This window comes from Coregonus lavaretus (assembly GCF_964263955.1).
Source record: "Coregonus lavaretus genome assembly, chromosome: 20".
NCBI classification, from domain to species: domain Eukaryota; kingdom Metazoa; phylum Chordata; class Actinopteri; order Salmoniformes; family Salmonidae; genus Coregonus; species Coregonus lavaretus.
The window spans coordinates 44,900,670-44,912,497 of NC_140007.1; the positions used below are offsets into that span (position 1 = coordinate 44,900,670).

The window sequence follows — 11,828 nt, forward strand, 5'->3', positions numbered from 1 at the left end:
GGATATCCTCGATCCCGCCCTGTTGCGGGATTTCCACCGTCGCCATCCGGCTCGCCCTGCTCCGCGTCCTCCTGGCCGTCCCTGAAACTGGGGTCGGCGCGCTGCTAGAGCTGTGCGTCAAGGGTGGGGTACTGTCACGACTTCCTCCGAAGCTGCCTCCTCTCCTTGTTCGGGCAGGCTTCGGCGTTCGTCGTCACCGGCCTTCTAGCCACTGCCGCTCCATATCTCATCATTCCATTTGTCTTGTCTTGTCATTTACACACACCTGGTTCATATTCCCCTCATTAGTACGTGTTTAAGTGTTCCCTCTGACCCCCTTGTCCTTGTGGGTGATTGTGCATTGTGAGGATTAGTAGCTCAGTTGAGCTCAGTATTTTGTATTGCCGGGGTATTTTCCCCGTGTGCATGATTGTTCCAGTGCGCCTGTTTTGCGCACTGGACTTGTTACGCTGGATTAATAAACTCTGTATACTGTGATTTACCCTCCTGCGCCTGACTCCTTCAAATCACGCATCACACAGACAGACAGACAGACAGACAGACAGACAGACAGACAGACAGACAGACATACAGATAGGTAGATAGGTAGACGGACAGATGGACAAGAGAGACAGTTTTATCATTTATCATAGGGAAATGTATTTTATTTGTATTCTTGTATAGAAACACATGCCTACATGATACAAGATATCAAGTACATTGCTTTAGACACACAACATCTGACATCTTTCACTGTGTTTCGTTCCCAAAATGACTGTTCAACTTTACGAACGGCACCCCAGAAAGAAACACAGAGAATTAGAATGAAATCTATAGAATCGTAGAATCATTCTAATTCTATGGAGAAACCAGCTCAGACTCAAATAGCTGCGCTTCAGTTCATCCCTGCTAAAACACAACAGTAAAAAGGGGAAAAGGAGGCTGTATAGATGAACAGAGTTAAGTTATCAAAATAAAATAATCGTATTTCTATAAACGAATAACAATTGAATGTATTGATGGTCACTGTTCAGCTAATCCATTTCTAGAGGGTTTTCTACAGGATTAGGGTAATGAGTCACTAGGCCTATACCATGCTACATACAACTGCTTTTATATACAGAATTTTGTGTCAGAGGAGTTAAAATGGGGTTGAGATCTAAATAAAAATAAAAGTAAAATAAAACGTAACTGTTAATAAACATAAGGCAACTACGGTCGACCAAGTGGAATATATTAAGACACAATGTGAAAGAAACCATACTCTCTTTGGTTGCGTCCCAAATGGCCTCCCTATCCCTTATATAGTGCACTACTTTTGACCAGAGCCTATACAGGAAATAGGGAGCCATTTGAGATGCAGAACATTCTTTCCCCCTTGGCATCGTGTACAAAGATTATCGAACAACCAAGATCTTCAACAACCAAGATCTCCAACGACCAAGCGCTTAAAATAACCGAGATCTTAAAGAACCAAGATAAGCAGTTTTAGGAACAAAGCTAAACCTCATCATGTTACTCCATAACACATTAAGCTCCATCACTTTGACATTAGGCACGACTGGAATGTACGGATGATGCCACAGTATGTGTCGATATGGATCTTAACATTGCATTTACTAATGGTGATGTTGAGATAATCTATTTTCAACTAATATGGCCGCCCAAAGTTTGGTCCCCTTTCAACCAGCAAATGTATTGATGGAACACAGCTAATGTCATAGAAATACAATAGCATTTATATATAATTTTTTCTCCCTTGTTTGTACAAGGATTTGCAAGACACTTTCTTTGTGAAAAGAGAGAGTAAAGAGAAGTAGTGTGAGATTCTTCAGTCACATGCTCTCAAGGCATTTGACATTTTTACATGAGTTTTTCTCTTATTTTGTACAAGGATTTAAAGACACTTTGTTTGTGAAAGGAAAGTAATGTGAGCGTTTATAGTCACTGACTAGGGCCTGTCTGTTGACTGGCATGACACCAGGCAGAGACCAACCTGATTAACAATCTTGTCTCATCGCGGCAACTCCCCAACGGTCTCGGGAGAGGCGAAAGTCGAGTCATGCGTCCTCCGAAACATGACCCGCCAAGCCGCGCCTCTTAACACCCACTCGCTTAACCCCCAAGTCAGCTGCACCAATGTGTCGGAGGAAACACCGTTCAACCGACGACCGAAATCAGCCTGCAGGCACCCGGCCCGCCACAAGGATTTGCTAGAGCGCGATGAGCCAAGTAAAGCCCCCCGGCCAAACCCTCCCCTAACCCGGACGACGCTGGGCCAATTGTGCGCCGCCCTATGGGACTCCCGGTCACGGCCGGTTCGAACCCCAGGCTGTAGTGACGCCGCAACACTGCGATGCAGTGCCTTAGACCACTGCGCCACTCGGGAGGCCATTTACCATTATGTTTTAATCAAAACAAAGCTGGACTTAATGGGATCTTTTTGTTGGGAGTCAGTCGGCTTGGAACAATGACTACTAGCTCTAATCCTACTGTAATTTGTTCACAGTCACTTTTCTACACAATGCAACTCTAAACACTTCTGTAGTATTTTAGTTAGTCAATATTGACCAATTATGCTACATTGATGAAAGACTGCAGCATTTTTTAACTGAAACATAAAATGTTGTTTCTGGTCTCAGGGTTCTCCACAAGGACTATGAACTGATCATATACTGTATTGCGAACTTTCAAAACAGAATACACAAATGCCATAGTAGCAATTTCTTGAAAACACCATTTGGAAATATTGTTCTTTGATTGAAACTCAGAGAATTAACATCAGAGGAGATACTATTGATATTCAAAACGCTCCTCAACTTTAGATGTGCCCCTTAGCATTAAAAGTTCACTGATCTTATTTTCTCAAGGTGCATTATATAGAGCTAGATCATGCAATACAATACATGCTAAATGCTTGGAAACAGACAGATGTGTGTACATACAACACTATATATTCTAAAGCATCAGATAGAAGTATTCTACCGCAGAGTTTGGGTACTGTGTACTCGGCAGAAAGACAAGTGTTCTTCTTCTTCTGGAACCTTCCGGAAGGATCCAGACCTTCCACATTAGTTAGAGAAGGAAGGAGGGGCCTATATCTAAAGCTCCGCCCCATGCACCCTGGTTCACACCCACTTGTCCTTCATCGACCAAAATGGCTTCTTCAGGTCAGAGTGGTGATTTCTGGTTGGGTGTAGATTCCAGTAGCTGCCAGGATGTCTTTACAGCTCTCTGTAAACAGAGAAACAAACATTAGAGACAGGACAGTCAAACCAATGTTCTCTTTATGTATATATGGCATGGCAAGGATGGAAGAGTTGGCAACAGCACTGTGTGAAAGGCAGTGGGATAATATAACGTTAATTCAATATTGGGCCTTCGAGACAAATATCCTATACTGTATGGGACCAGAAATCCTTAGCTAACCACAGAGGGAAAAGGCATGAGTAAATACAAGATACTTGGATTGATGAGGACTAGACTACACGCTGACTGTAATTTAGCCAGTGGGGGCTGCTGAGAGGAGGACGGCTCATAATAATGGCTGGAATGGAGATAATGGAAATGTATCAAATACGTGTTTTCCATGTGGTTGATGCCATTCCATTGACTCAATTCCAGACATTATTATGAGCCGTCCTCCCCTCAGCAGCCTCCCCTGAATTTAGCCATATATTGAAAGGAAAACCTCAGGCCAATTGAAAGCTTTACTGTCTGCAGATCATAACCTGGACCAGAGAGTGAGAGAGTCCAGTGGAAGCAGAAGCCTCAGGCTGATGGTCATGACCATTATTCCTAATTAGTTGCCATCAAGTTGAACAGTCAGACTCTGTGAACGATAAAGCACATCCTAAGTCCCTATGGCTTGGTTTAAGGGTAAAAGCACATGCATCTCTATGGCTAAAAAGTATATCATCGTAAGCCATAAGCCATTCTCTGAGGTAATAGCACATTGTCCTATGTCAAAAACCATTCTCTGAGGTAATAGCACATTGTCCTATGTCAAAAACCATTCTCGGTGGTAAAGGCACATGGTCCTATGTCAAAAACCATTCTCTGTGGTAAAAGCACATGGTCCTATGTCAAAAACCATTCTCTGTGGGAAAAGCACATGGTCCTTTGTCAAAAAACATTATCTGTGGTAAAAGCACATGGTCCTAAGTCAAAAACCATTCTCTGTGGTAAAATAAAGCACATGGTCCTATGTCAAAAACCATTCTCTGTGGTAAAAGCACATGGTCCTAAGTCAAAAACCATTCTCTGTGGTAAAATAAAGCACATGGTCCTATGTCAAAAAAACATTATTTGTGACTGACACTATAGCTATTGCATCCTGTCAACAGCTTAGTGGCAGTTGAATGGTCTGCCATATCATTACACAGTCATGTCATGGACATGAGGAAATTAGCAGGTGGTTGTCAGATCATTGAGCCAATGAGGTTTAAATGGGGTTGGAGAAATTCATTAATTAATTATATATACCAATTGATTCTTGAAGAATATGATTTATAAATGCCTCATTACCTTAGTTCAACTGTCATCCCCCATCAGAACCCGAAATAGAAGCTTTTCTTACTCCAATGAGGGTAAACAAAGTCAATGTAAACAAGCAGTGTATAGCCTCAGAACATGGTTAAAACTATATCATGTTGATGTCATGGATGGTCAGTCCTTGCATCCATAGCTCTGTCTATTATTCTGAGAGTGGTTACATTTCTCCAGGCCCATCCCTCAGCTTTTTACCAAAACAGAGGTGGGCAGAATGCTTTGTAATTGTTTCAATTAAGGATTCTAGCTATAATGATATTAAGAATAATTGATAGGATTTATATAGCGCTTTTCCGGATGCTTAGAGCATTTGCCAGATGCTTGAAGTGCTTGACATTATAAAGGGGACATTTGATTTCAGTGTTTCAGTGGTACATAAAGAGCAAGAGGTACTTTGCCAGTCTTAATATCCATCTATACGTTGTTCTTCTGACCTGTGTTCCATTCCCCTTTAATATCCATCTATACATTGTTCTTCTGACCTGTGTTCCATTCCCCTTTAATATCCATCTATACATTGTTCTTCTGCCCTGTGTTCCATTCCCCTTTAATATCCATCTATAAGTTGTTCTTCTGCCCTGTGTTCCATTCCCCTTTAATATACTTCTATACGTTGTTCTTCTGCCCTGTGTTCCATTCCCCTTTAATATCCATCTATACGTTGTTCTTCTACCCTGTGTTCCATTCCCCTTTAATATCCATATATACGTTGTTCTTCTACCCTGTGTTCCATTCCCCTTTAAAATCCATCTATAAGTTGTTCTTCTGACCTGTGTTCCATTTCCCTTTAATATCCATCTATACGTTGTTCTTCTGACCTGTGTTCCATTCCCCATCTATACGTTGTTCTTTTACCCTGTGTTCCATTTCCATTTTTCCCTTTAATATCCATCTATACATTGTTCTTCTGCCCTGTGTTCCATTCCCCTTTAATATCCATCTATACGTTGTTCTTCTACCCTGTGTTCCATTCCCCTTTAATATCCATCTATACATTGTTCTTCTGCCCTGTGTTCCATTTACTTGTAATATCCATCTATACATTGTTCTTCTGCCCTGTGTTCCATTCCCCTTTAATATCCATCTATACGTTGTTCTTCTGCCCTGTGTTCCATTCCCCTTTAAAATCCATCTATAAGTTGTTCTTCTGACCTGTGTTCCATTTCCCTTTAATATCCATCTATACGTTGTTCTTCTGACCTGTGTTACATTCCCCATCTATACGTTGTTCTTTTACCCTGTGTTCCATTTCCATTTTCATTTTTCCCTTTAATATCCATCTATAACTTGTTGTTCTGACCTGTGTTCCATTCCCCATCTATACGTTGTTCTTCTGACCTGTGTTCCATTCCCCATCTATATGTTGTTCTTCTGCCCTGTGTTCCATTCCCCTTCAATATCCATCTATACGTTGTTCTTCTGCCCTGTGTTCCATTCCCCTTTAATATCCATCTATACGTTGTTCTTCTGCCCTGTGTTCCATTCCCCTTTAATATCCATCTATACGTTGTTCTTCTGCCCTGTGTTCCATTCCCCTTCAATATCCATCTATACGTTGTTCTTCTGCCCTGTGTTCCATTCCCCTTTAATATCCATCTATACGTTGTTCTTCTGCCCTGTGTTCCATTCCCCTTTAATATCCATCTATATGTTGTTCTTCTGCCCTGTGTTCCATTCCCCTTCAATATCCATCTATACGTTGTTCTTCTGCCCTGTGTTCCATTCCCCTTTAATATCCATCTATACGTTGTTCTTCTGCCCTGTGTTCCATTCCCCTTTAATATCCATCTATACGTTGTTCTTCTGCCCTGTGTTCCATTCCCCTTCAATATCCATCTATACGTTGTTCTTCTGCCCTGTGTTCCATTCCCCTTTAATATCCATCTATACGTTGTTCTTCTGCCCTGTGTTCCATTCCCCTTTAATATCCATCTATACGTTGTTCTTCTGCCCTGTGTTCCATTCCCCTTCAATATCCATCTATACGTTGTTCTTCTGCCCTGTGTTCCATTCCCCTTTAACATCCATCTATACGTTGTTCTTCTGACCTGTGTTCCATTCCCCTTTAATATCCATCTATAGGTTGTTCTTCTGCCCTGTGTTCCATTCCCCTTTAAAATCCATATATAAGTTGTTGTTCTGACCTGTGTTCCATTCCCCATCTATACGTTGTTCTTCTGCCCTGTGTTCCATTCCCCTTCAATATCCATCTATACGTTGTTCTTCTGCCCTGTGTTCCATTCCCCTTTAATATCCATCTATACGTTGTTCTTCTGCCCTGTGTTCCATTCCCCTTTAATATCCATCTATACGTTGTTCTTCTACCCTGTGTTCCATTTACTTTTAATATCCATCTATACGTTGTTCTTCTGCCCTGTGTTCCATTCCCCTTTAATATCCATCTATACGTTGTTCTTCTACCCTGTGTTCCATTCCCCTTTAATATCCATCTATACGTTGTTCTTCTACCCTGTGTTCCATTCCCCATCTATACGTTGTTCTTCTGCCCTGTGTTCCATTCCCCTTTAGTATCCATCTATACGTTGTTCTTCTGCCCTGTGTTCCATTCCCCTTTAATATCCATCTATACGTTGTTCTTCTGCCCTGTGTTCCATTCCCCTTTAATATCCATCTATACGTTGTTCTTCTACCCTGTGTTCCATTCCCCTTTAATATCCATCTATACGTTGTTCTTCTGCCCTGTGTTCCATTCCCCTTTAATATCCATCTATACGTTGTTCTTCTGCCCTGTGTTCCATTCCCCTTTAATATCCATCTATACGTTGTTCTTCTACCCTGTGTTCCATTCCCCATCTATACGTTGTTCTTCTGCCCTGTGTTCCATTCCCCTTTAGTATCCATCTATACGTTGTTCTTCTGCCCTGTGTTCCATTCCCCTTTAATATCCATCTATACGTTGTTCTTCTGCCCTGTGTTCCATTCCCCTTTAATATCCATCTATAGGTAGTTCTTCTGACTTGTTTCTATCAGACAGTTAACAGCTTCCTGCCATAATGCACCCTCCCCTGACATGTTATCCTGTTTCCTGTCTGCTTGATACAGACATAAAGGCATTAGCCTGGCTTTTTCCACTATGACCACAACCCAACCCTGAGAGCAGAGCAGAGAAGACCTGGGTTCAAATACTAAATACTTTTAAAGCTTTCAAATTCATTGAGCGTTTGCTTTAGCCTGCCAGGAATCCCAGATGGGCAGGGTTTACTCCATTGGTTCCATTTCGCCAGGCAAACTCAATCAAGCCAAGCTTAAGTATTTTGAATAGTGTTTGAACCCAGGTCTTGTGAGCAGAAGCGGTTAGGGAGCGTTCAGTTGTAAAACTGCTACATTAATATAGGCAGCCACCTCTGTATAATACATGTGACTATTTTGGTAGCAGAAAGTGAATTCTGATCTAATTAATTGATTTATAATAATGCTGCAGTGCATATCCCAAACCTCCTAGCTGTGTCCCAAATGGCACCCTATTGTCTGCAGCCTCTGTCTCCCTGCAGCTAATGTACACTCAAATGTGAGAGTGTGATATTCCCGTTTAATAGGCTGGGATGTCATTACCCACATACTTTGACAGATACAGAGCTGAGGTATTGAATTATCTCTCTCTGTCTGTCTCTCTCTCTCTCTCTCTCTCTCTCTCTCTCTCTCTCTCTCTCTCTCTCTCTCTCTCTCTCTCCTCTCTCTCTCTCTCCCTCTCTCTCTCTCTCTCCCTCTCCCTCTCCCTCCCCCTCCCTCTCCCTCTCCCTCTCTCTCTCTCTCTCTCTCTCCTAAATCCAGCAACGCACCACGTCCTCCTTGTAGTTGACAACACAAGCCGCCATTACCCGTGGAACGTTTACTACTTGCTATCGTTGCTGCTAGTTTTAACGGAACAATGAGTTAGATCAGCCCACCTTATTGCGTTTATTTAACCAAGTAAGTTATAGAGAAAACATTCTCTATTTCTATAATGACCTGACAACCTCTAACCACCTGAATAGGTCAGGGTTGTGTTCATTAGGCACCAAATGGCAGAAACAGTCTAAAACAGGAAGGGACAATACCAATAAGAAACCCTATTTTTGTTTTTGTTTTTCAAAAACATTTCTGCTGAGTGATAACCTAATGAGCATGGCCCAGCAGGGCCGGTATAAGCAACATAAGCCCCCGACCACTAGGGGGCCTGTCATGCCAATTAGTGTCCTCCTGCCAAAAAGTCCCCCCCCCCCCACCCACTAGCATCCGTTGCTAGGGCCGTTGCTAGAACATGCCAAATTCTGCCTGGCTACGTAATGAAATAAAAAAATAATCTTTGTTTACATAGCTGGGATGAAAATAATGTCATTTTGGCTGTAATGATCTCCAAAATTTGACACATTAGCTCATCACACCGTTGATATAGCAACGGACGATAATAGCTTCTCGAATCCCATTGTGACGTGGGGAGGGGGACACTTTTTGGCAGGGGAACACTATTTGTCATGACAGGCCCCCGACCAATTATTATTAAAAAATGTGGGGAGAACTCAGTCAGGGTCTCAACTATTGAGAGTAAGAATAGTATAGGATACACCAGGTGCAATTTATATAATTTTAGCCGTGTCTAATTCAGCTGATTTTTTGGGGGGGATTGGTAGTTAGTCTAGCCAGCTATTTAAACTTGTAGTAATCATGGCCGAATACCGACCGGATACGCAGGGCAGGTGCCCAGGGGCCCTGACCTCCAGGGGTCCCTCATTGATTTTGTTTGTTATTCTCCCTCAGATATCATACTAACATGGCATAAGTCATGGCAAAATGTGTAGAATTGCAGGAATTTAGCTGTAAAACTGCAACTTTTTTTCTCTGCCCCATGGCAAAATTAGTAGAATTGCATGACATTTGTTATAAAACTGTAACATTTTCTCTATGCCCCATGTTAAAATTAGTAGAATTGCATGACATTTGTTATAAAACTGTAACATTTTCTCTATGCCCCATGTTAAAATGTGTAGTTGCAGGAATTGTTCTTTTAAAACGAAAAATGTTTCTCTCCTCTCTCAAGAGGGGGTCAACTAAAATGTTTTGCTGCGAGGTGGGGGGCCCCCCAACCAAATCTCGCTTAGGGTCCCAGAAAGGCTAGGGCCGGCGCTGCGACCGAGTAAGGCTTGGGGCATTGCGTTGTGTTTAGATTACAGAGCAGCCTCTGTAGTGTTATGATGATGGAGAAACGTCCAGATCCCAGTCAAGACTTTCCTCCCTGTATTGATCTCCTCATTCCCCTCGATGGATCTGTCTGTCTGTCTCTGTCTCTGTCTCTGTCTCTGTCTCTGTCTCTGTCTCTGTCTCTGTCTCTGTCTCTGCTCTGTCTCTCATTGTCTTTCTGTCTCTCTCTCTGTCTGTCTCTGCTCTGTCTCTGCTCTGTCTCTCTCTTTCATTGTCTCTCTGTCTCTCTCTTTGGCTTTGGCATGACAGACAGGCAGGGGGGAAGGTAGGGGATAAGAAGAATCGTAAGGCTTCTCACTCAGAGGACAAGGCTCAGTCCAGTTTTCCTTATTCAATCTTGTTCTGAGGGCAGCTGTACCTCAAATTCTTTCCAACCATAAGTCAGAGTTGACCTTAAAGCCAAGATAGAATAAAGAAAATCCAATCTGGCTGTCACAACAGGTCCACACACATGAACAACACATCCCCTCTCACTCTCTCCCCCACTTGATTAGAGTTCTAGAATGATTGTGGATTATATCAACCAAAAACAACAGAACACTTTGAAGTTCCTCACAGCTCCACCACTGTTTATAATCTCCACCACTTAACACCTTCCACCATGCTAGGCCAGGCTAAAAACAACACACTGAAATCTAATTTCCTTTGATAAGGGTGTGTGGAAAAAAAAGGTGACTCATCTGTACTAATGAGTTTTGGCAGAGGTCTTGTCTGTCTCACGACAATATCATAGGTATACAGCTTAGAACAAACACCACACACACACACACACACACACACACACACACACACAAACAACACACACACACACAAACAACACACAAACAAACAACACACACACACACACAGATACACACCATCTGTAGATACGATTCAGGATGCTAAGGGGTGGAAAATGTTTGTTCAGGATGTGAGAAATGAATCCATTATGTCCAAATATAGAGTCTGGTTGTCACTCCAGGCTCTGGGGACTCTGGGGATGTGATGCGATGAGATGCTTTACATAGTGTGTGTGTGTGTGTGTGTGTGTGTGTGTGTGTGTGTGTGTGTGTGTGTGTGTGTGTGTGTGTGTGTGTGTGTGTGTGTATGTGTTTCAGGCAGCAGCAGGCCTGTTCAAGCAGGGAATGAGTGCTGCCAGTCTGACAGCCAGCTGGTAATGAAGGGAATTACAGCAAGAGGCTGTCTGGTCCAATGCCTCCAAGCCTCCTGTTTCAAATCAAACTGTTTGATTTAAATGATAAAACACAATCAACACCCCCAACATAAACAGTGTTGTGCCATGTTGTTACTGATCACCAGAGAAGGTATACCATCACAATACAAACACTGGCAAATCTACTCTGACATATTTTGTGTCTCAATCAATGCCTCCAAGCATCCTGTTTCAAATCAGAGTGGTCATCTCATCTAAATGATAAAACCCTAAAATAAAGCTGGTAAAAAGGTGGGTGTTATTTATTTCCTATCCAGAGCGACTTACAGAGTCATCTTAAGATACAGTTGAAGTCGGAAGTTTACATACACTTAGGATGGAGTCATTAAAACTCGTTTTTCAACCACTCCACACATTTCTTGTTAATAAACTATAGTTTTGGCAAGTCGGTTAGGACATCTACTTAGTGCGTGACACAAGTAATTTTTCCAACAATTGTTTACAGACAGATTATTTCACTTATAATTCACTGTATCACAATTCCAGTGGGTCAGAGGTTTACATACACTAAGTTGACTGTGCCTTTAAACAGCTTGGAAAATTCCAGAAAATGATGTCATGGCTTTAGAAGCTTCTGATAGGCTAATTGACATAATTTGAGTCAATTGGAGGTGTACCTGTGGATGTATTCCAAGGCCTAACTTCAAACTCAGTGCCTCTTTGCTTGACATCATGGGAAAATCAAAAGAAATCAGCCAAGACCTCAGATATTTTTTGTCATAACCTGAAAGGCCACTCAGCAAGGAAGAAGCCACTGCTCCAAAACCGCCATAGAAAAGCCAGACTACGGTTTGCAACTGCACATGGGGACAACGATTGTACTTTTTGGAGCAATGTCCTCTGGTCTGATGAAACAAAAATATAACTGTTTGGCCATAATGACCAT

General features: G+C 42.1%; 1 protein-coding gene across 1 annotated transcript in view; it reads right to left on the reverse strand.

Moving 5' to 3' along the window:
- Window positions 1-3,145: 3,145 nt before the first annotated feature.
- LOC311147712 (voltage-gated potassium channel KCNC1-like) overlaps window positions 3,146-11,828 on the reverse strand; it is a gene marked incomplete at both ends in the record, with an annotated part of 49,679 nt that continues 40,996 nt past the window's right edge. The window contains one exon of the mRNA XM_084184466.1: window positions 3,146-3,213. Within this exon, the coding sequence (XP_084040592.1) occupies window positions 3,146-3,213 (68 nt within the window). The remainder of the gene's footprint in view (window positions 3,214-11,828) is intronic.